The 23,437-nt window shown below is 41.9% G+C and overlaps 6 protein-coding genes across 16 annotated transcripts; 3 read left to right on the forward strand and 3 right to left on the reverse strand.

Moving 5' to 3' along the window:
• The first annotated feature begins 1,091 nt into the window (after positions 1-1,091).
• LOC124210048 lies at positions 1,092-4,608 on the forward strand. Of its 2 annotated transcripts, XM_046608344.1 has the most exons (9): positions 1,092-1,428; positions 1,491-1,684; positions 1,767-1,919; positions 1,986-2,236; positions 2,310-2,485; positions 2,553-3,514; positions 3,573-3,997; positions 4,060-4,304; positions 4,378-4,608. In XM_046608344.1, the coding sequence occupies exons 1-6, from the start codon at positions 1,184-1,186 to the stop codon at positions 2,722-2,724; spliced, it is 1,191 nt and encodes a 396-aa protein (XP_046464300.1). In that variant the 5' UTR covers positions 1,092-1,183; the 3' UTR covers positions 2,725-3,514; positions 3,573-3,997; positions 4,060-4,304; positions 4,378-4,608. The 2 variants fall into 2 exon arrangements, with proteins under 2 accessions (XP_046464300.1, XP_046464299.1); XM_046608343.1 differs by having other exon boundaries at positions 1,767-2,236.
• Positions 4,609-5,234: 626 nt separating this feature from the next.
• On the reverse strand, positions 5,235-14,189 carry LOC124210039. Of its 6 annotated transcripts, none has more exons than XM_046608326.1 (7): positions 13,433-14,189; positions 9,439-9,887; positions 8,855-9,143; positions 6,987-8,774; positions 6,684-6,926; positions 6,512-6,617; positions 5,235-6,444 (listed from the first exon to the last, which is right to left on the reverse strand). In XM_046608326.1, the coding sequence occupies exons 1-7, from the start codon at positions 13,494-13,496 to the stop codon at positions 5,763-5,765; spliced, it is 3,621 nt and encodes a 1,206-aa protein (XP_046464282.1). In that variant the 5' UTR covers positions 13,497-14,189; the 3' UTR covers positions 5,235-5,762. The 6 variants fall into 6 exon arrangements, with proteins under 6 accessions (XP_046464282.1, XP_046464281.1, XP_046464280.1 ...); XM_046608325.1 differs by having other exon boundaries at positions 12,744-13,842; XM_046608324.1 differs by lacking the exon at positions 13,433-14,189 and adding an exon at positions 10,976-11,566.
• Positions 14,190-14,247: 58 nt separating this feature from the next.
• Positions 14,248-15,059, reverse strand: LOC124210055 (prokineticin-2-like). 2 transcript variants are annotated; one of them, XM_046608353.1, is made up of 2 exons: positions 14,887-15,059; positions 14,248-14,761 (listed from the first exon to the last, which is right to left on the reverse strand). In XM_046608353.1, exons 1-2 carry the CDS (start codon positions 15,011-15,013, stop codon positions 14,379-14,381), a joined length of 510 nt encoding a protein of 169 aa, XP_046464309.1. In that variant the 5' UTR covers positions 15,014-15,059; the 3' UTR covers positions 14,248-14,378. The 2 variants fall into 2 exon arrangements, with proteins under 2 accessions (XP_046464309.1, XP_046464308.1); XM_046608352.1 differs by having other exon boundaries at positions 14,248-14,812.
• A 145-nt stretch (positions 15,060-15,204) lies between these two features.
• Positions 15,205-17,016, reverse strand: LOC124210050 (vacuolar protein sorting-associated protein 72 homolog). 2 transcript variants are annotated; one of them, XM_046608346.1, is made up of 6 exons: positions 16,859-17,016; positions 16,592-16,800; positions 16,403-16,532; positions 16,086-16,345; positions 15,622-16,023; positions 15,205-15,552 (listed from the first exon to the last, which is right to left on the reverse strand). In XM_046608346.1, exons 2-6 carry the CDS (start codon positions 16,732-16,734, stop codon positions 15,261-15,263), a joined length of 1,227 nt encoding a protein of 408 aa, XP_046464302.1. In that variant the 5' UTR covers positions 16,735-16,800; positions 16,859-17,016; the 3' UTR covers positions 15,205-15,260. The 2 variants fall into 2 exon arrangements, with proteins under 2 accessions (XP_046464302.1, XP_046464301.1); XM_046608345.1 differs by having other exon boundaries at positions 16,592-16,927.
• A 636-nt stretch (positions 17,017-17,652) lies between these two features.
• LOC124210054 lies at positions 17,653-18,737 on the forward strand. 2 transcript variants are annotated; one of them, XM_046608351.1, is made up of 5 exons: positions 17,653-17,795; positions 17,929-18,075; positions 18,143-18,240; positions 18,313-18,434; positions 18,494-18,737. In XM_046608351.1, exons 1-5 carry the CDS (start codon positions 17,726-17,728, stop codon positions 18,645-18,647), a joined length of 591 nt encoding a protein of 196 aa, XP_046464307.1. In that variant the 5' UTR covers positions 17,653-17,725; the 3' UTR covers positions 18,648-18,737. The 2 variants fall into 2 exon arrangements, with proteins under 2 accessions (XP_046464307.1, XP_046464306.1); XM_046608350.1 differs by having other exon boundaries at positions 17,666-17,795; positions 17,926-18,075.
• Positions 18,738-19,099: 362 nt separating this feature from the next.
• On the forward strand, positions 19,100-23,427 carry LOC124210045 (plexin domain-containing protein 2-like). 2 transcript variants are annotated; one of them, XM_046608334.1, is made up of 12 exons: positions 19,100-19,203; positions 20,001-20,096; positions 20,304-20,513; positions 20,573-20,738; positions 20,803-20,902; positions 20,979-21,245; positions 21,309-21,444; positions 21,518-21,851; positions 21,914-21,996; positions 22,095-22,157; positions 22,246-22,388; positions 22,454-23,427. In XM_046608334.1, the coding sequence occupies exons 2-12, from the start codon at positions 20,021-20,023 to the stop codon at positions 22,520-22,522; spliced, it is 1,647 nt and encodes a 548-aa protein (XP_046464290.1). In that variant the 5' UTR covers positions 19,100-19,203; positions 20,001-20,020; the 3' UTR covers positions 22,523-23,427. The 2 variants fall into 2 exon arrangements, with proteins under 2 accessions (XP_046464290.1, XP_046464291.1); XM_046608335.1 differs by lacking the exon at positions 22,095-22,157 and having other exon boundaries at positions 19,101-19,203.
• Positions 23,428-23,437: the final 10 nt, after the last annotated feature.

Genomic DNA, 23,437 nt, shown 5'->3' on the forward strand with positions numbered 1-23,437 from the left:
TCGAGAGTGGAGTTGTTTCACTTGTTTGTCTTCAAGTATGGCATGACATTTCTCAGTGTGAAGTGTTAATCATCTAAATTGATTCTAAATCTAAATAAATTTTAAAAAACTAGATTCAAATGATTTAATAACTGAATATATCACCCTAGTGCTGTGCATGATGGAAGGAGACTATCAAGGTGTGTGTTGGCTGCCAGAAAAGAAAGGATGCCATTTCGTCGCCAACTCTGAACCCGAATCCCCTTTCTTCATCGGTAAGTCGTAATCATCTGCTGTTCACTTTAGATAAGCCAAAGCCACTATAGGCTCCGTGAATTCCCTAAAATTCTCCAACTCAATGTAGAACCACGTGGTCGACTGTGTTATTCAGCTTGTAGCCAAAATCTAATTGATCTCAAGATCACTCAAACGTGATGTTTTCGAATGCTCGAAACGTTTTGACAATTAGGTCACTAGAGCAATAAACTCCTGAGTTTGTCCCTTTTTCTTGGAAACCAAAGGGTTTTGTTTTATCCTCCGAATTTGTTTTACCTTTTGGCCTTCGTCTTTAGGACGAATTTTTCTCTTGTTATTTTGGTCTTTGTTGTACATGTGACAGTTCCACGTGCCAAGAAATAATTCATCTGACAAGCTAGGGTAGCAATTCAATGATAATAAAACCCAAAACCCTTTACCTAAGTTTGTTTAAAATTTTTCTAATGTCGGTCATACCCTTCTGTCTCCGAAAAAACACTGCTGTAGGTCCTTTTCCCCATGTCAGAATTACTATATGTAGTAACATTTTACTGTTACATATCAGACTACAAGAAAAAGAACTTGTGTGCCTCCAGTTTTAGGTAGAGTCGTAAAATGGTTAGACGTAGGCCTGTGACAGTTTGATCTGGTCAGTCAGTCGGTCACAATCCAGCACTCCGGCTGGACCCTCTCTGTGGATTTCGCTCAACGTTTGGAATCGTCAAGCAAATTTTGTTTTTAAATTTTAACTCATCTAAAAATTTTACAGTTTTGTTTCTCTGTCCAATTTGAGTGCTCATCAGTGTTTTGGTTCCCACAAAATATTTATTTCGTGAAGAGTGTTTCAGTTTGAAACATGCATACTCCCAAAGATATACCAGTTGCACAACCACAGGTCGAATGTGAAAGAAAGTCAATAGCGTGGGAAGTTGCGACGATCGTGCTTTTAATGGCTTTTTATTTGTGGGATATTTTGAACGACGCGTGTTTGGTGTTTCGCTATCACTATGCAGGTTACAAATACTACTGTTGCATCACACTAATCTTTTTAGTAGTGCCTGGCATGTTCATGTCTTTCTTGAGTAACGATTGGTACGCCAAAGACGAAGAAGAATTTGCGCCCGTGTCAAAGTCCAAATGGAAATCTGTTTTTAGAGTTGTCTGTCGAATCATCTTAATATGGCCTCTAGCCAGGTATTTTCGTAGTACAATTTGACTCGTATCGACAGTAGCGGTAAAGGTTGAAATTAATCTAGGTACGTTGACAGCCTTTGTTATGGAATTGAAAGTATAAAAGCCCAAAAGATGAAAGACTTTCCGAAAATGGATCAATGCCTTCAACAGATGACTTATCTACGTCTCGTAGAATGTTTCTTCGAATCTGCTCCTCAATTGGTGTTGAAATTTTACATTATAGCAATTCATGAATGTGATCTATTTAACACACACGGTAGGCTATCGGAATTTCCTTATAGCAAATTTTTCTAGTAGCTAAAAAATGGATCCATTTTGGCATTTTGTGACTTTTTCAGTTGTTCTAGTCGTTTGCTCTTTTTTTATATCTCTTGTCAGTCTGGCATTGACATTGACATTATACGAGAAATCAAAAACAGAAGAAAACGACCAATGGCGTAACACTTTTTATGATACTTTCTTGTTGGGGTTAGCTTGTTTTTGTTGGATAAGTAAGTTTTCAATAATTACGTTTATTTTTCCTGTTGAATTTTTTAATATTTTTGTCTTTACACAAGGCAGTCGTGTCATCGTGCTGGGTTTCTTTGCCGCTTATTGTTTCCCTGTTTTACGATTCACAATAATCATTGTGCCATTGCCCATCTTTATTCATTTGTGCTGCAAATTCAAGGCAAAAAGAAAAGAAGAATTAACTTTTGGAAAAGTCGTCTTTTACGCAATCACAGCCTTAATCCACGTTTTCGCGTTCGTCAATGAGCGGAAAAAAGTGCCAGGCCCTCCCCGCCCTCCGCAAATTCCGTATTTACTTGTAAGTCGTAAATATTCGAAATTTGTTTATAGGCATGAACAAATTACAATTATATTTTTTACTATTAACACAGGTTATATCTTTCGAAACCCTTTTTTACGTGATTATCGTACTGATGCATGGCAAATTTGATCAAGAACCTTCCGACCCACTACCCTGGTTTTATAGTGTGGCTATTGCCAGTGGGTTAGGTTTGCATGGTTTTAGTTGGCTTTTGCTGGCAATCTATTACCGACATAGTCTTTGCAAGTATGTTTTGATGCGACATATTTATTTATTTATTTTTAATCCTCATTTTTCATTATTGATTGGATAGGAAATCAACTGATGAAAAATCAACTGATGAACGCCCTCAGTCCACTATTTTTACTGACGAAGATGGCGAAATTTTTCAATATCTTTCGGTCAATGGGGTCGACTCTTCCCCTATGAGTAGGCCTACCCCTACTCAATCTTTGGCAATAATCGCCGCCAAAAAAATTGTTTGAATTAGAAATTGCAAGGATTCGCATTTATAGTAAAATAACCCCAATGAATTTTCGCGGTTTTTTTTAAATTTTATTGGGAAATTATTGAACTATTTCCAAATTCTTTTATATCTCTTAAATAAAACGCGTCCTGCTGAAACTGAATAACATTGAAAATAATTTTTTCACGCGAACATTTTGAGCGCCGTCCATGCAACCCCATTAAGGTATAGCGTCGGCCATTTTTGCGGCAAGCGGAACTATGTTCCTCTCCGGCAAATCATGTCCAATCTTGTTCCGCTGTTTCTTCACAATGATGCAAACTAGTTAGGTTTAGCTAAGCAGTCATCCACAGCATCTGACAGTTGACAGTTGTGCTCGGAAATCTTTTGTCTTTGTGTATAAGATTTCCCTGCGTTATTGTTTCACGAAAAAATATCTGAATCATGGGTGAGAACGTGAATAATAACAACACGGTTTCGCCGCCGTTTATTTCGTTCCCAATTCACGAGAAAGAGAAAATTTTAAAGGAAACTAAATTTATTTGGTTTCACTTTCTTCGTGTCCTGTGGTCCATGCTCATTTTCGTCGTTAGCTACCTGTGCAATATTTTTTCGACAGTCAACTATTACCAAAATGGAAATTATTGGTTTCTTGGATTTCATTTATTTCTTGTGCTCTTCGCTGCTTTTTACACGACTGTCTTCGGTGACAGTCTGTACTACACCGAGGAAACAACAAATAACGAAGTATCACAGAGTAATTTAATATTCAAATTTATCTGCCGAATGGCTGGTGGACTTTTTCCTAGGTAAATCCACATTAATAGTAATACATTTTGAAATTTACCTCATATTTTTATACCTTAGGTATGTTGACATTTTTTGTTTTGGATGGAAAGTCATCCAAGCAAAAAGAAGAAACGACTATGTTGAAATGGCTGAGAACTATTCTCGGATGACTGAAGAAAATCACCGAGCACAGTTTATACTATTATTTGAACGCTTCTTGAAATCCGCTCCTCAGTTGGTGCTACTGTTGTACATCATAATAACCAATGACTTTGTTATTGGAAGCGGTATTTATTATTTTCTTTAAGAACATTTGACAAATGGCATGCTCCATAATTTTGAGTTTTATCAAGTGACCACTTATTTTCAAATTGCTTCGGTTGCCACTTCCGTCATCGGCCTGGCGTTTACCCTAACGTTAAACATTCGAATCGATGGCAACATGCAAAGAAAACACTGTGTCAGTTCAGGTGTTCTATTTCCAGCGCATCTATTTGGAATAAGTATATACAATTGTTTTAGCAAAAAGTAAATTAAAACTAATGATATCCGTTTTTTCATTTAGTTACTCGAACCCTTTCTCTGGGCGTTTTTTCCGTCGTCTGCGGGAGTTACTTTTTGACTGGCTGCCTTATTCACTGGATAGTTATGATTATTTGGATATGGATGAAAACAGAATCAGCCGACGGGATGACTTGTATGCAAAGAATCTATTTTTGCGTCATCTCTGGTTTCATCCATATTTTCGCGTTCTTTAACTTCGAATTCTGCAAACATTTGGACCGTTTCCACTACATATTTTATTATGGGGTAATTTTGTAGCGAAATAACTTTTTTACCGTCTTATTTCATTTGCTATTATCACACACTTTCGATTTGACAGATTTGTTTAATCGAGAACTTGATTGCTTTGGTACTTTGGTGGCAAATCGAACTGGACAGCCCTTGGTTTCTAGATTTTGTCCTTATCGGGCAGATAGGATCGCTTATTCTAAATATCATTTTTCTTGGAATTTATTACAGTATTAGTGCTCGCTCAAATTCATCAGTGCTTACCGAAATTTGTATCGAAGAAATTGGCTTAAATCTGAAAAATCAAAAATCTCAATCGCCATCTGACTATTTTATTTCTACTCCCACAGGCAAATTATCCAACATTTGCTCTCTCTTTCAATATTATTTCTTAAGAATTCACCTGATTTTTAAAATACTGACATTTCCAGTAAATATTTAACCTATAATTGGACCATTTGGACCAACAATTGGACCAAAATGTGTTTGCAAAACGGAAAGTTACCTCCTATTATTATGTCGTTCTAGAATTTTTTAAATTCCGTGTTTGAATTTTACAGTTTACTATTCGAGTATTATTCACCAGTCGTTCATGTGTTCATTTGCCCATTTATCTAATTTAATTGATTCGATCAAATTGATCTGTAAAATCTGTTTTTTTTCTTAATTACAATGAGGAAACTACGTTTAAATTTTTCAAGAGCTTTCCATTTGAATCATTCAAGTTGCTACTTCACCTTCCATTTTTATGCAAATTTTTCAATTAAGAGATCCGCATTAATTAAAAGTAGTTTTAAAAAAGGTTACACAACGTCGAATGTTTTTTTTTATCATGTATTGAAGTGTACACCGAGATTATGTTATTAATAATACACATCGGCGTGTCATATTGGCCGATCCCGAATGTGAATGGCAATTTGTTTCCAGAAAGATACATTTACGGCACTATAGAATCAACCGTCATATTTGAAATTACAAGACTAGCAAGGAAAGATACAAGAATGTGCCTTATTCATTAATGAATCACTCTTTGCTTCTTTTTGTTGTTGTTGCACGCGTGAAAGCAAACAAGTAATGACAGTACACATACACAACTCGGCCGTGAATGAACAGGAACAATGTATACCGCGATCCAGAGCCGTCTACAATTTATCGACCAGCTTAATTGATAGAAAAAAGAAATGAAAACCGAATCTTTGCACTTCTGCAGGGGAGGACAAAAATGAAAATTTCCAATTAATTTCTTCTGAGTTTTGACCGGAAAGAGATTGGCTTGATGAACGAATCAAAGCAACAATTTTTTGGGAGGGTTTGCATCGTATTTAGTTTATATATATATAATATGTATATAATTTATGCCGTAAGACGTATAGGTTTCTTTGTGAAACGTCACATCGAGCAAGGAGAGAGTGAAAAGGGTAAAACAGACACAGAGTACAAGTGGACAAAACGTCAAAAGAGAATATCCAGCTTTTATTACTTGCTAAACCGGAAAACCGGTCTCGGAATCCTTGATTTCAAAGGACTCGTTTCGCCCGTTGGTGCCGTGACAGGAGCTGGAATAACTGGCGCAATATTACTCTTGTTACCACCACCGGTTGCGGTTTCGCCCGCTTTCCTTCTGTCACCGCACAGTGATTCCCACTTTTGTTTTAGCGACGAGAATTCTTCAACCTTTGTCTCCGTTTTGCTGCTGTTCTCCGGCTGCTGCTGCTGCTGTTGCTGTGCCACGTTGTTTGACTTTTTGGGCGACAGGCCAGAATGTTGCGACTGAGTGCGCCGGTAGAGTGGCTTCGGGCTCATCTTACTGGGACTGTTTTGGACGTAAGACATCGGTCGCTGGGTCTTTGATCGTGTCGGAGATTTCAAAATGGTTTTCGTAGGCGTCGACGGCTTGCTGGCCGCCGGACTCGTGACACCAGCACTCGTAGCCTGTTTGTTGCCAGGACTAGTTACCACCAGCTTTTTGGGCGGTGGCAAAGGCAGAGTGTTATCGAATGGTAACGCAGCCAAAGGTCGCAGATAACTCTGCAGCTCGTCCATCAGTGGTCGAGTGGATGTGTGACACAAGTAGAGGAAACCGTGAGGGGCGTAGTGCCGACGAAGGATCGTCTCCTTAGCCGACAGATTATCCAGCCACCAATCCAAACCTCCCATACTGCGTGAACAAAATGTGTCAATATGATTTATCCTAGACAAATGGAATTTTTATTTTTTTGTTTTACTTGACAAGTTCGGTGATGAAAACTCCAAATCTGACGGGTCCTTCGGGTAAACTCTCTTCACTGTTGAGACAAAAGACTAATTCCTCGATCCATGGCAATCCAGGACCTGCATTGAACCCGTTTTATCAATCAATTACAATTGAGGATTTTAAAAAAGAGTAAATTTGTTTACCTTTCTTGACGGAAGCTTCGACTACCCTCCAGACAGAGTTGTTGACCTGGCCGAAAAAGGTGTTGACGTTGGGTAGAAGACCATCCGACAATAATTGGTAGATTGCCGGGCTGAGTTGACTAGTCAGACATCTGGCTACCGACTTGGAGTGATTGGTGCAGCTATCTTCATCGCTAATGTTGATGGGTTGATTCATGATTTTGCACAACTGAGTACAGGCTATCGAAACGGCTTTCACGAGTTCTATTAAAAATGTCAAATAATTAATTTCGAGGTTTCAAATTTTGCGCCATTTTTTCAAACCTTGTTTTTGTTCTAAATTAACTGCAACATCTTCTTCCCCTGGTGAGTTCATATCCAACGATCCGCCACCTGACCAGTGAGACAGTGACAACGGTCGTCTCTGGTTGGACATTTTCAAAAAGCCTCCGCTTAAATGTTCTCCGAAACTAACAGTTTTGCGCATGGTGTAACCAAAGGCCGCTTTGCTGGCCGGTCCAGTTGGCGAGGTATTGGCTGCTCGTTTGCTGACTGCTGATTTGACCGATTCCGTCGATAATGCGACATTGCGTCGTTGTCGGACAGCTGCTGGACTATGTGGCAGAGATGCCGTTCGCTTTGGTAGGGGTGGAGGTCCGCCATCTGCTCCACCTGGAGGAGATTGCGGGACTGTTGGCAACATGTATCCAGCGGTGGCATCCGGCCATGCGACCGAACCTCGGCAAGTGGCCGGCCTGGGCGACGTTTTCTTGGCATTGCGCAGGATAACAGTTTGCTCGCAACTCTTTGGTCTTGGTCGGCTGTTGCGGTTGACGGGCGATGGTTTGATGTTGTTGATCTGCTGCCGGATCTCTTCCGGCAGCAAAATCTTCAACGATTCCCAATCTTTGACGTGACCCATTTGGCGACGTTTCAGGTCGTCAAACGACTGCTGGGTGTGTTGCCTGACGATGGGTTCCGGTTTGCGAGCGGCCAAGTTCTGAGGTGAGAGGAGTACGTCACCAATCCAGGTGTAGTCGTGTTTCTTGAGAAAACTCAAATCCGGCAGACTGTAACTGGGGAAGATAAGGTAGGCCTGAGGTTTGATGGGATCCGTCAAAGTACTTTCCTCCTGGGTAGCCGACGTGGCTGGATTGATGGCGACTTGGCAGCCCTTGTCCACCAAAGTGCTGGAGGCTTCGACTGGAATCGGGGCGGCCAGCCTCATCCGGCTCTCAAAGTTCCAGTGCTCTTCAATGGAGGCTGGCGACAGTCCCAATTCAAACGGCTTGATTTTGGCAATGAGTTTGTCCAAGCTCGACGTGGCTGCTGTGGTATTGAACGGAACGGCATCGATCTGGATCGATGTTTGCTCGATGTCACTTACATCCGTCAATGTCAACGAACGATTATTTTGGCACAAATCATCTTCGTCATCCTCCTCCTCCTCACTGTCATCCTCCTCCTCACTGTCATCATCATCTTCATCCTCATCCGCCAAAGAGCTGCAAATCGATTCCAGGCCGAGTTTCTCATCCGCGCTGCTCGGATAGTCTTCCACCCAGCCTTCTCCTCCGCCGGAAGCAATCACGTCATCCGATTTCTTGTTGCTTTCACGTTCCATGCTCGTTTGCGATCTCTGCCGCATGTAGATTTGCAACAGAGACAGGCCGGCCGGAGGAGTCGTGGCTTTCGATTCCGTTTTGGTGAAGACTGGCCGCTGTCTGGTTCGATTATCCTTGGGCGTCGCTTTGCCGTTACCATTATCCATGTCTGACAAACTGGGACTGTCTTCCGACTTGCCGATCGACTGGAAATTCGTCAATTCCGTCGTACGAATTTCTGGCTGCTGGGCATCTTCTTTGTGCGATTTCTGCAGTTGTTGCTCCGTCGTCGATTTCTTCATGTTGGGTTTGGTTGGTGTCGGTTGTTTATGGATGCTGGATTGAGGTGGTGCCCAGCATTGCAATTTCCGGGGTGTAGGATCGTTTCTCAATCCTGTAAATTGCTGCTGGCGGGAAGTGATTGGCCAAGGTGGAATGGGTGGTGCTACTCTGCCGCCGCTTCCAGAGGACGACCAGTGACTCTGCTCCGATCCCGAGCTACTCGTTCCTGTGTGTTTTATAATTCAATAAATAATGTAATAAAAACAATCGGGGATTAATTAGAAGAGGCTATACGAAATGAATTACCGGGTTCATTATAATCGAGATCCTGATCAGTTCCGGATGCAGAAGAACTCCAAGCTAATGTGTAGTTGGTCATGTTGGTGCGACAGAGAAGTTGGCTGGCACCGTCTCCGGCCTCTTCTAGTAGCCAACATTCGTCACGTTCCGCCATATTCAACGAATCGATGCTGCAATCTGACGGGCTGATTCCTTTGCCTCCAACTACTCCGCAAACGCCAGGAACAGCCCGCTGAGGAGAGAACAGCGGCCCCGATTTACACAAGGATCCACAATCAGTCAAACTGCAATCGTCCTAAAAAGGTGCAGCAGCAATTAAACAAGAAAAATATTAAGACGACTTGTTGGCTGTGATAGATGGCAGCAGTTGTGTGTTTTTCAAAAAGTTAAAAAACGATCCAGCGATGGAATGACCTTGGTCTGTTTGTTACAAGAGAGCTTCTGCTGCTCCCACTGTGTGTGCCGCCGCCAACCCCCCCTCCCAGTTGGAACCCACATATAACCCACACACACACTCACGTCAAATATTAGTGTAACTATTCTTAGCAGCTCCTTGGCAAGAGTCCCTATAGTGGAACTCGTAGACGAACCTGCGATAGTTGCGACTGGCTGCACAAGATAGGCCGGTTGTACTCGATGAGAAGCGAGCGAATTTGTTCCGACTGGAAGAGATCGGCCGACTTGAAGTTTTCCATGTCGATGTGGGCGAGATTCAAATCCACTTTTTTGGCCATTTCGGCGTATTCCTCGGCCGAGTGGGGATCGGGATCGCCCGACGAACCGATCGTCTTGTCCGTCGATGTGGTGGCCGCTTCACTGCTCGTTAGATCGTCCTCCTCACACCAATGGTACGACTCACTCTGACAGTGGTCCAAGCTTGTCGCAGTCTCCTCTACCACCTCTTCTTCTTCTTCCTCCTCCGCCTCCTCCTCCTCCGGTCCAGTTGGAACGGGACTGATGGGGTTAGAATTGGAATCACGCTGCGTTACTCTACCGACTCGAGATGGCGTGTCCGCTGCCCTGGAACCTCGTTTTAGACCTAAAAATACACCAGAAAACAACAATACGATCATTTGCCAATCACGACACACGCACGTTTTTTTCGTGTGTGTTGGTTGCTGCTGCTGCAGGGAACACTGCTGGGCGGGGTGGCGATTGATCGATCGACTATCGATCGGCGCACGCGTTCTCATTGAACAAGAAAAAACTGGCCAGCAATGCCAAAACACAACACAAACAAGATTTAGCAAATTCCAAATGATTACGTGTGTAGTGGATTTGAAATGAATCACAACCTGCTGGTTGGTACGGGGGAGCCATTTCGAGTCAACAACAAAACAAGCAGGGAGGAATGATCGAAGCAGACTGGGGGAGAAGTTGGAATGCAGCTCGCAGTCAGCCCATCCTGGCCCTAAAGACTGTCAAACATCAACACAGCAGTTGGTTTCTCTACTACACACGAGATAGAAAGGAGGGGGTGGGGAGCGTGCGTGTGTCAGAGAGAGTGGGACGAGCTTTTTTCTAGCTGCTGCTCTCCCCTTTTTCTTCTGTACGCAATCAACATGGCGACTGGCTAAAGTAATCCGACACTGTAGCCTCTCCCCCACTCAGCTCCCCCAGACGCACGCACGCTACTCCCCTTTCCTTCTTTTTTTCCTTTCCACACATGAGTCATTGCGCGTCCTGCCTGTTTGTTATATTCCCTTTTTTCTTGAAAAATAAAAGCAAAACTTTCCTACTGGAGCGACAAACCACACCGGAAACCTTCATGGTCTCGAACGTCAATAACCGAAAATTGACAGACGAACAATTGTCGTCGTCTGCTTTGATTAAAAAACAAATGAAAAACACACAACAACTTTCCAAAATGATAAAAACACGTGATTCTATACTAAAATTCTCACTGTCATTGTCAAATCGTGGTGGTTTTCTAATTTCATCAGTAAAAAAAAACTAAACAATAAAGGCAACTTTCCAAAGTTTCACTGAATGTGTGTACAGTGTGTGTAAAGTTCAATCAACCGGAATTGTCTCAAACAAGGCCACTCTCCCCCCCCATTATTATTTGTTTCTACAATTTTCTCCAAAGGGAAAAAAGAAACAATTATAAAACAGAAAACAGCAGACCTTTGAGGAGACTAATATCCAAAGCGTAGTAGATAACTAAAACAGTCGTCGCTAGAAGCATAGGAGTGAACATCAATAGACAATTCCGCCGAAACAATCGTGATAATTTAAAAGGATATCACCGCCGCTTCCGCAGTGGGAGGAAACCACACCTTTGTCGTTCGTTTTTTCCCTCTTTTTGTTCAAAATTATTTTCGTTCAAAAATTAAAAGGGCCACTGTATAAAATCCAGGCTTGTTTTTAAAAAAACTGCCACACACACACGCACAACACTTTTGGTGATTGTCGTGAGTGCACACTCAATTTTCCATCGTTCACTTGTGTCTCTGTCTATACTGCCGAGCTGTAGTGGGGCAATAATATATAACCAAACGCGGCTCTGGCCGGCTCTTGACTGATACAATATAACGGGGCGCCGACATACGGCGGAAAACAACGCCCGATGCAATGAACACACAGGCGGTGCACACACACAAACAGCAAAGGGAGGAGGAGGAATATAAATGTGTCCACACCGACGACTGACGAGACCGTGGGGGTTGTGAGCTCTTCCGACTTTTATGTGATCCTGTGTCTCTTACACTCTCAAGTGGAAGAGAGGGGAGTAGTACCGGATCCAGCTGGGGGAGAGAACGTGCACAGATTCACGTCTCCCTCTGCCGTGAGTCAAAAATAGGATCTTTTTTAGACGGAGGAGCGCCATGACAGACTTTCAACTGATCGATCTGTCTCCCTTTCGTCTTTGTCGTCCCCCCTCCTATTAGTACAGCTGTGTGTGCTAGCTAGACACTGTGACTTGAACAACAGCTTCCATTTGAAATGGAAGAAAATAACAAAAGGCAGAAATGACTCGACGTCAACGCCCAGTTCACGTTTTTCTAATGATTTGACAGACCCATCGTTCCAATCGTTAAATTAGATTCAAATTGAATTAAAGAAATTGGGGTTGATTCGACGGGACTCGGAGGCGATTCACGATATTTAACGGATTGGTTCCGAAACTATGCGAAATTAGTCAAACGGAATCACGCCGATATCTAGTCCACATCAATATACGTGCAACTCGCACGTAGAACACAAGTTTTCCCCGATAACGTGTGTGTGTGTATACGAGACACAGCAGCACGCCGAGTTATTTATAAACTCTACCGTGGAAATATTTTTGTTTCATTTTGTTTCTTTTTTGTTTGTTGGCGTTAACTTGTTGGCCCGGTTCGCATCGTCGAGTAATTTTTGTTTTTCTCTTTCCCCCACCAGAAATATTTCTCAATTCTACAATTGACACGGCCATCAATGAAAAAATGTCGGTTACACGGCTCTATAGCTGCTATAGCTCCGGTTGTTTTTTGTTTTTGAGAGAAAAAGAGAAAAACAAAAGAGATGAGGCAACGAGACTTTCAAAAAGAATTTTAGCAAAACAATAACACAACCGGTCCCGCGACTGCTGGTTGGGTTTTGTTTATCCTGTCAAGACTTTTCTCTATCTCCGATCCATCACCGTTTTTCTTTCATTATTTTTTTTCCAGCATCACTGTGAAAACACGACATTAATAAGACGATGGTTTCCAGATGTTCCAAATGGCTCTCCCCGCTCTCCCCCGTTATACTTTAAATGCTCGTCGGATCAATAAATTGTTGTTATTAGATCCGGTGACGCAATAGCAGAAAGCAGACAACCTGATCTTTATTTCCAGTTGAGCTGCCTAGCAGACTATTATTAAATCTTTTCATAAAAAGGTTAAAATTGTATTTTGCAAGGGTTTCTTACAAGATGGTAGGATGGTCGGTCTGTTCCACGGACGATTGGAGAGTAACCAAATTAACGATAGGAGCATCACGAGCACTGAATTGACTACTATTTTGATGATGGAGTTGAAACGATGTTATCCCAGTTGCCATTGGCTGCCCTACCATAACGACTACAAACTACTAAAAAAACTACCGCACAACAACAAATGTTGGTCACGCTTTGAACGTGGCCAGTAGTAATTGATTTTTTCGTCGAGCTGAATTTAGCAAACATTCAACAAGGACGAAGGGGGCTAACGAAATGAAGCCTTTGCGAAACTGGGCAGCTGTTTCGCTCTCGCAGGAGCGTCCATCAAACGGGGTCCCGCAGCAACCTTTTTTTTTTTGTATTTTTCGCTCTAATGCAGCATCAACTCGCTCTTTCTTCTTACTGGCTATCTATAAATAATTAAAGGAGGAGAGAAGTATAGCGGCGGAAGGAGTATAGCGGGTGGGCCGCGCCAGCTGCCGATAGGGCGGGTCCGGTTGAAACCCCCCAAAAATTCTTTGGCAAAGACTGAGATGTCAATCGGCGTCGTCGTGCAAGAGAGTTTGACACGGTGTATATTTATTTCTAGGCGATCGGCAGTTGTGAAAATGACGGATTGAAATGGAATTGTGCTGGAAGAGTTGACAGTTCAGTTTCCCCTATAGGACCAGTCCACATACCGACAGTTGCTGCCCAGGCCGAAAGTGGCGGTGGTTCAAGTTGATAGTCGTCATCGTCGGCCATCTTTGACGTTCACCCAAGTGCCAGCCAGCCAGCAGCAACCCCCGTGAGCTTTTTCGTACACGCACAGCTGGGCTGATCCCGCACCAACAGGGGGGGATCTCCTCAAAAATTCCCGAGCCGCTGACACTCTTCTTATCTCACATTCGGTGGCAGATAAAAGACGACCGCGAACCGCTGCTCTCAGTTGCGTCACTTTCAATTCGCACTACACACAGAGCAAGAAAATCATCTACGGTACACTCTATTTCCGTTCTATTTTTTGAAACGCTCCTGGCGAGATAAGGTCCAACAACAACTCACCGGACTATCTTCAGCAAGACGCCCCGAGTATGTACAACGCGCGGTCGTTACAGAGCCGACTGTTGTCTCTCTTGTATTGATCACGCTGCAACGCGCATGACCCGAAAGTGCACATCCGTCACAGGGGGGTTGTTGGCTGTCGTCGTCGTCGAGTTGTGTACATGCGCAGCATAGAAATAAGTAAATGAACTTGCCACTATCAAGTGCACGACTGCACGGGGCTGCACATTTCACGCAACTTAAAAGAAAAACACTTCTAATATAATAATAACGGCGTTTTGTGCTGGGACAAGGATGACCGAGAAGTTCTTCGTTTTCACGATTGTCCGACCGGATGATTTACCGTCCAACTGCTGCGTGTTGTTCTTGTCAACACGAAACCGCAACTATACTCGTCTGTTGTTTTTTGGGTTGAGCCCATAGTACTATATAGACAACACAGAAAAAGGGAGTGGTTATTTCCGTTATATTACATATTAGACTTATCGTGAGATAGGGGGGGGGGAAACGGACATTCCTTGTATTGCAACACCCGGAATCGGTGAAAAGGTCAACGCGCCGTATCAAAAAAGAAAATAAACCTTAATTTGAAAACGAATTGACGGGAATTCGGTTGCGCCGACTATTCGACTGCTGTCGGCGCTGTTTCATAGCGTTCAAAATGGCTTGGAGGAAAGAGTGGCGAAGTAGGTCAGCCGGATTGCGTGATGCAACGCATTCGGCATCAACCCATCCGCCGTGAATTTCACGGCAGACCAGGCCGTTGGTGCAGGGACAGAGGTTCAAATAGACGTGATGTTGTTCATGTGATGGATCAACAAGATTTTGAGTGAGTCGACAAGCTTCGCCCGTCTGACGCAACGGCAAACAGAACCGGTGCAGACGGGACCCCGTAGAGCGGACGCAGCACTCGTCTGCAGAGCAATCCTCGGAATTGCGACACTCTCCGCCTGCCGCTTGATGAACTGGACAAAAGATAAGAGGCTTTAATGTTTTGGTTGAATGCTGACGTCTTGCTAACAATGGAAAAGACAAAAATGAGCTGTTCAAATTATTTTTGGAAACACATTTTTAAAATGGCTGATTTTACCTGCAGTCCACCAATTAGGAACAAAACGAGTAGCTCCGCTGTAAGGAACCAACTGCTGGGTGACTAATGTCAACTGAATTAGTAGTAGAGCAGCACAATAGTACAAGTTTTGAAGTTTAAAGAACATGGTATACGTCTTGATCGCCTTCCGGTTTCATCATCACTGCCAACTTATTTGTCGGCAGGTGTAGCAAGACGCTTTTGATAGGATTTAACCTATGAATAATTCATCGATAACATTTGCTAGTCTGACAAAGTTCGTATGAAACACAAATCGAGTTGAAAGAAACCCTAAATTGTCTAATGGTCGAAAGAAAATATCAAAAAATGTCCATTTTATTCATGTCGGTTGCAAAAAATGAGGAGAATTTCGTTCATATCGTCGGTGTGGAGTTATTCGAGTTGGAGGGTTTGACTGCTGGAACTGGCGTCGATGCAGGTGCTGAGTTTCCCTGCGCGTTGACCTGTTGAGCGCGAGCGGCAGCTAGAGCGGCGAGTCGAGCTTGGCGGTACTTTTGACGCCATTCCTTCCAGCGGCCGATCTCCGGATCGCTGGCGTCTCCTTTCACCTCCAGCTGCTGGCAATAGGCCTCACGTAAAATCCGGAAGGCCTGTAGAGTGCCGTACGGCAGCTGAGTCACCGGATCAAAGTATTTGGCTCTTTGCCTGAAAAGAGATATGATAAACGAATGATATTTCCCTTTCATCTAAGAGAAGACGATCACTCAAACCGACCTGGTGATAGGACAAAAATTCTTTTGAGGTGGAGTGACTTTCGTCCGACTGAAATTAGCCTCCAAGACACTGTCATTCGAAAACGTAACGAAAGTTCTTTCACAACACTGCTTGCTGTCGACTGTGGCTACCGTGCCATTCTCAACAACTGGATTATCTTCTTTTTCCTCATCTTCTTCGACATTAATTCGCTCGGCTTCCGGGTTGACTTCCTGGATCAGAGGCATTGACGTCGAGAGGTAACGAATTGTTGGTCCAGTAGGAGCCTTTTTCACGACCCTAGTTTTCTTTTTCTCCAGTTCAAGTTGGTGATACTTTTCCAATGATTGAATGTTAAGCAATTCAGTCTCTTTGGCTTCTTCTAGAAGCTGTTGTTGGGTTAACTTTTCAGAATTGTCCCTTCTACATCATAATAAATGATTGGTTTGAAACATTTCTAATGAAGAATTATTTTTAATGCTAACCTGTTGTGTTTTCTTTTCCCTTTTGTTTCTCTCTCCCTGAGTCTTTGTACAGTTTCAGCTGATTTCAATACAGTTGTTTGCCTTACTGCCTTCTTTTCTCTGGCCTGTGAAGGAATTTTTGGCTTTCTGGCATATTTCGACCTGACCTTCGGGACTTCCACAGGAACTTCTGTTTTTTCTCCAGCTTTTGCTATTCTTTCTGTCATTTCATCAGCATTTTTGTCACCCTTTAAGCGTTTGCTCGAGGAAGCTTTAGGCTCCTAAGAAAATTTTTAAAAATGATTTCATTCGTTAATTCTGTAGTAGAATAGACATACCTTGTACGCTTTGGTACTGACTACACCTCGTTTTCTTTTAGTGCCCTCATCTTCATGATCAGAGATAGGTTCATCATTTTCATCAATGCTGAAATCTGAGTCTACTACGTCATCCTGGTCCTCTTCCGCTCTAGACCAAAAAAAGATTTGTTTTATTGATGTAATATACAAATTTAGACTTTAAATTACTTGAAAACGAATTCATTGTCATCTTCTTCATCATTGAATCCACCGTAAGTGCTTTTATAGAAATCGTCATCCTGTTCTTCTTCCTCCAGTAATTTTGACAAGCGATTGCCCGCATTTACACGCCGTTCACGTTGTAGCGACATGATGAACTTTAACAGATAGACGTTATTTTTTACTAAACAAACACTATGAGAATTCAATTACTAGATCTGAGAACACAAAGTTCACGTTAAAATTACACAAAAAAATTAGTTTTTTCTAAACAACCTCAACTGGAAAAGCAGACGCCAACGCCACAGAAAGCCATCTATTGACTAAAACCAAACTTAATTCTTGCTAAATCACAACGCTAGGTGGCGTTATATCCTACAGAAACCTTTCCGCCTTTCCTTTCATTCTTTCTACTTTGCTTCTCCTGGATTTAGACGTACTGTACCTAAAAAAAGAAATTCTGTCTCTTTCATTTTATATTTGTTCTTCAATCTTCATTCAGTCCTTCCCCTTTAAGACTGAAGTTAGTTACTAAGAAAAAGAATTGAAAACACTTCACCTTGTTTGTTATAACGTTTTGTGTTGAGGAACCACTTTAAAGAGAATATTAAAATTGTTACAGACTTCAAGCTCTTTATCCCGATCCTTATCCAGGTTGATGAACACAATGAAAAAGCAAAAGACAAGATCACACACATTCATGACATGACTATAACATTTTTGTTTAAATGAAGGTACGAATTATTCTGCTGCATTTTATCAGTAAAATTGCCAGTTCCAACCAGTTCCAACCATTTCACAAATTGACCCTTAAAATATTGCCTCAGTGGGTATCGCTACTTTGCCAGTTCCTCACCATTTACGTATAATTAAATTTTACAATTGTTATTTTTCAAAATCAAAAGTAAAACCAATTTTCCCGCCGGTGCATGCTATTTCTGCCGCACGGAAGTAAGCTTTACTTCTGGCATTCATCTGAAAGAACGAAAAAATCACCTGAGGCTAGAATAACCCAGAGAAAGTCATTGACAGATGGAAAACTCAGGTGTTTCCGTACAAAGACCGGCATGCAGTTAGTCTTGAAACCAGTTCAGCTTGACTGACTCCGGTGCCATCTCACCATTTCTTTGAAAGCTTTATCAAATGTTTGTCCGTGATTTTGTGCTCTTGTCTCTGACATTCTTATTGTGTCTGTTCACGTCAAGAGGAGAAGGTGAGAATCATTAAAGCGTTTTAACTTGATATGTTTTTGTTAAGAAACTACGGAATCTTGCAAGAATTACGTCATCCTACTAGTCTAAGTCAAGTAATTTCAATTATATTACCACTTTTCCCTTCAACTGCAGAATTATGGCGGGAAGATGTGACTGGGCGTATGAACATTGGTGTGACGGCTTCGGGGTTCGATCAGATCCGGCTAGACTGCGGTAGCAACAATTTTCAAGTGGTAGTAGAGACACTGGCCGATTTTAGAGGAGTCATATACACCAGAGGTACAAAACAAGAGAAAATATCGATTTAAAATTTAAATTTTCGTTTCTAAATTTTTCTCTGACTTAGGCAGCTTCTATTCACGAAAGGCACCGTGCTTTCTAGATGCTAACGGTGGCCGTCGTTTTCGGCTCAAAATACCATACGATCAGTGCAATGTTGAGGATGTACGTGCAATAAGAATAACGAATGTATCAACACGTCTAACGTCTCATGTTTCTAATGTGCAATTTTTTTAGGATGGAGAAAAGTTTCAAGTGACTCTCATCTTACAGCATGATAAGGAGCTCATTATGCCAGGAGACGGAGCTTTTGCACTGCAATGTGATCTGTCAGCCAAAGATTCAAAATCTTTTAAAGTGTAAGATTTCAAAATGGTTTCGACGTCATTAAAAGTACTCATAATTCATTGATTTGCAGATCTGCCGTGTCCAGTATCAGTTTAGCTGATCCGGATCCTTCCGGAAAAGATGTTCCAACTCATTTGAAGTCCACTGTGAGCGCTCCAAACGTAGTTGTCTTCAAGCCGTCCGATATCAGACCAAGAAAGTCACCGCAAAGGATCGAGCTATAATTGTGAATATTTGTTTTTTGATTGTGTACATCCCACATTGGATGTCATAGACGGGGATCATCTACACTAAAATATAAAAATAAAGACAAACTTTTATTTCAGGCGAGATTATTTTGTTATCAGTGATCAATGCAGGAAGATCCTAATGAAGCGTCCCAATGCTGGGTATTTTCTGTGTTGCGAAATAAAGGAAATGCAGCACCGTCTACGTCATAACTTTTACAGATGATTGCGCAGTATCTTGCAATAATAGAATTAACGAATTCAGTAAATTCATTTCAGCTTTCTTACGCTGTTTAATGAAAAATAAAAATTTTACCCGTTATTAAATATTCTTGTCCTATTTTCATTTGAGCAATTTAAAATATGAGAAACCGAGTTAGTTACGAAAGAATTGAGCAACAACAGTGCGAGGCGGAAGCAAAGAAGGAGTGCTGGTGAAACACAATGACATGTGGCAACCCTGTAGCCCATTAAACCCTACGGAGAAAAAGGGCCCGACGAATTGATGAAGCCCACTGCTGCTGTCTACAAGTGGTCTGTAACAAGTGTCACTCTCGAAAAAGGAAAAATCTATTGCACCGTGGAGTCCACGGCGCTCTAATGTCAAAATATGCTATTGCGCCGTGGATACCAGGTGGCGCGGACGAGCTAGTTCCAGCAGGGGTATGGAGAGGTCTCTCTATGCCCATGGGTTCCAGCTTTGTTATCGCAAATTTTTTTCACATGTACCATAGTAGGTAAATCTAATTTGCACTGGACAACCATTGGGCATCACGTGTTGATTAAGTCTTATTTTAAGCCCTTTGCAGAAAGCGAACTATGTGTTCCAAAATTAGCGGTATATGCCGCTAGCTAGCGTATACTAACATAATAACTGTAGTTGCTGGACATTTCAATGCAGGTCCGTTTTCTTTTTGAAGGTTAAAAGGGTCGACACTTGTATATACAATTTGTTTTTGACTAGGTCGATCACAGCTGACATAATTGCTATTATGAGCAGCCGCAGTAGGAGTGACTGTGTTAAAGCCACAAGGTGAATCTTGGGAGGCAGTATTGGCTATTGGGAGAGCATGCTTTACAGTCCTTATCCTATCAGTCCTTATCTATTGGATGTGCGAGTGTCGGCAATTATTTCATAAGGAGCACCAGCCTTACGACACAGGGTTACTTTAGTTAAACGTGACGGTGTGTGTGCTAAACTCTACGGTGCAATAGCATATTTTGACATTAGAGCGCCGTGGATCCACGGTGCAATAGCACAAAGTGACATTAGAGCGCCGTGGATCCACGGTGCAATAGCACTATGTGACACTAGAGGGCCGTGGACTCCACGGTGCAATAGGCGCAACCCTCGAAAAAATACACCGAGAATGGCGTCTGAAAGCAGGAAATTTAACTGGTGTGCTGTGTTAGTTACTCTCACCCTCATCGGCATTTGCACAGCTGGTATATAAAAATTATACTTTGTGACGTTTAATGTTTTGGGTTTATGGCGCTATAACATTTGCTCGAGAACGAGGAAAATATTGTGTTGAACTTAACGACAGGCTTCATCTGTACATATTTTTATTGTCGGTTTAATGGTTTCACTTTGCCTCAATATATTGCCACATTGGTTTACTTTGTAATTGGTAAAATGTATTTTTTTGACAGATGACTATTTTCTGTACGAGTCAGACGAATTTCCCAGCAGTTGGCAGCAAGAGCCTGTGATTAAGCTACTGACCAAACGACAAGTGGATCCAAAGGAAAGCAAAGATGCAAAGAAACCTGTGACCATGAAGCCCCAACCAAATTCAAATCCAGAAAATTCTTCAAATCAGAAACTAAATAGCCCACTTCTTGACTTGCCACAGGGAAACGGTAAGTTTGTGTTAATAAATATGCCAATTAATTTAAAATTATCTTGAGTTTCCTATTAGCTTCAGACATTCAGAGCAATACTGACACTACGACTATTCCTATTACAACTTCTACACCATCCACCATTACACCAACTCCAACTGAAGTGCTACCAACTGTGGATTATGATGGTCTAAACATCACTGTTAAAAATGTCACTCAAGACTACCATCGATATTACAACAGGTAATAACCATACATCAATTACGTCAAAATTGTCAGTGATCAATTCATTATTTTCTTTTTCAAGCTCCACTTATCCTGAAAAAGGAATGCAATTTTGGATTGATTTTGACAAGGAAAATGCATCTACTCACGATATGTTGTCTCAATCACATCGTCGTGCCGCTGTAAGAATTTTTAATTGGCAATCACTAACTCGGTTACAAATTAGATTGTTTTCGTTTTTTTTTTATTTATTCACAGACGGTTCCGCTCTCCTTCGATTTTCCCTTCTATGGGCACTGGGTGCGTAACATTACCATCGCTACTGGGGGCTTTCTATATACTGGAGACTACGTTCATTCTTGGTTGGCTGCTACACAATACATTGCCCCGTTGATGGCAAATTTCGACACAAGCATGAGTAACTACTCCACTATTAAGTACATGGATAATGGAACGGCGTTTTCAGTTCAGTGGGACAAAGTTGCTCTTCAGGATAAACCCGATGGAGGCAACTTTTCATTCCAGGTATAATGACTTTTACATTCTTATTCGAATAACTTTTATTTACTCGTGTTTTTGTAAACGCAGGCAACTTTATTAAAATCTGGTGATATTATCTTTGCGTATAAAGACATTCCTATTCCAGTTAATTCAATTGGCGATGATGCCCATCCTGTCAAAGTGGGCGTTTCTGATGCTTATATCATCGACCGAACCATCTTTTGTGAGTTTGTGGTGTCCGACTTCCTGTTTTCTATCTAATCATTAAAGCAAAATCTAACGTTTTTGGTTTGCAGTTGTCCGCCGGAAGACGATTTACGAGTACCATAAGGTAGACAAGAAAACAGAAGAGGTCACATCTGATTCGGCCATTTATTTCACCGCTCTGCCTACATGTGTTGCATTCAATTCCTGCGATTCTTGTATTTCAAACACCATTGGTTTTGATTGTGTTTGGTGCTCCACGGCTGAGCGTTGTTCTGACGGCATGGACCGCCACCGGCAAGATTGGCTGATCAAGGGTTGTGACAAAGTCTTCGTTGATAACATTGGCAACTGCAGCTTGCCACCTTTAGTTCCTTCAAGTACTCCGCCAATGGAAACAACCATTCCCACTCCTGCACCTACAAAGTAATTGATATAATATTTTGCAGTTTCACCGTCGATTGACTAACAATTGTTTGATGTGGTAGATTCCCACCTACGGCTACGACAGTCACGCCAACAACTAAGCCATGGGACGATTTTGATCCTTCAGCCAGTCGCGTGACAAATGGTAAAGAAAGCACATCCAATGTTTCTTCTGTGTTATTTCTTATCCTTACTTTAGCTAAAGCTAACATCTGTTATTTCACCCGCTAAACATTCTGATAGTAACTACTTCGACTACTACTGCATTACCCATTCCAATTTCTGAGGCCAGGGCTAATACTCAGGGTACGGTTATTGGGTCTAATATCTGTCCTTAAACCTGAGCTGTAGCATAAACTTCCTCCCATCATCTGTTATTGATTTTGTGTTATAGATGCTTCCGAAGATGCCAATGCTTCCAACGTTTCCTCAGTCGTTGGCATCTTGTTCTTGGTGGCCATAGTCGTTGGCCTCGGAGGATGGCTGTTTTACGCCTACAGGAATCCACACACACCGTCGGGTCAATGCTTTATTCGGGTATGTGATGAGTTTCGTGGATAACCATAGTGAACTTCTCTAATTATTTTGACTCACATTTGCAGTACCGCCCTGCGCAGTGGCGATGGAGATCTGGAGAAGCTCATTACACCGCTGCCGCTATTCACATGTAAATGGAAACACAACGAGTCCTGCCTTGAAAAATGCACGGGTTGCCTTAATTGATTACGCGCACGCACTCACCTAAAATAAACACCCACTAATTTCGTCTGGGACGCCTTATGTTAAAACGAACGAACCATTGCGATCACCGTTGGTTATAAGTAGAACCCAAAAATTAATCATCACTTCCCCCAACCCTCCACTCGTCGGAATGTTCTTGCATTGTGTTGTGCAATAGACCTCTTTAGTTTTCTTTTTATAAACACCGACTAGCTGAAAATCATTTGTCATGATTTGATGTCACCCACTGGGAGGGGAAAACAATGTTATGCACACTTTATATATTTAGCAAAAAAAAAAAAATCTGTCTTCCGGTGGATCGGTTTATTGCTTGATGAATATGATGATCCATCACCGACAAGGAGAGAGAGGCGTGCTCATTTCATTCAGTTGATTGATTTATTTCGTCCCTCACATTCCCCTGTCTTATTCACGATACCTTCAATTTTAGGCAACAAGTTTATCATTTTTCTCTTTTTTTTAATTAAAAATTGCCGGTATGTGATAGTTGGGTAGTGTATATAGTAGCCTGTTATTGTAACACCATCAGCGTCGAGTTTCTAAATCTGGATATTCTTTTTTTTTTTTTCAATCGCGATTCATTTTTATTATTTCTCCCATCAGTGGTGATCTGAGTTTCCATTCTTCTTTTCCCCTCTACTTACTATGGCCTGTATTTTATCATGTTGCTCTCTATCCTTGTTTCTATCCGGCATTTTGATCTAAACGAAATACTAATGTGAGCCTGCCTTATTACTGGAATGGAAGCATATTTTTTTTCCGATTACGAGGCATTCTATCAAGTGGCAATTTTCTTCGTGTCTATCAAAATTGGAATACACATGGAATTCTTATAGCACATTGTT

Source organism: Daphnia pulex, chromosome 12, assembly GCF_021134715.1.
Source record: "Daphnia pulex isolate KAP4 chromosome 12, ASM2113471v1".
Lineage (NCBI taxonomy): Eukaryota > Metazoa > Arthropoda > Branchiopoda > Diplostraca > Daphniidae > Daphnia > Daphnia pulex.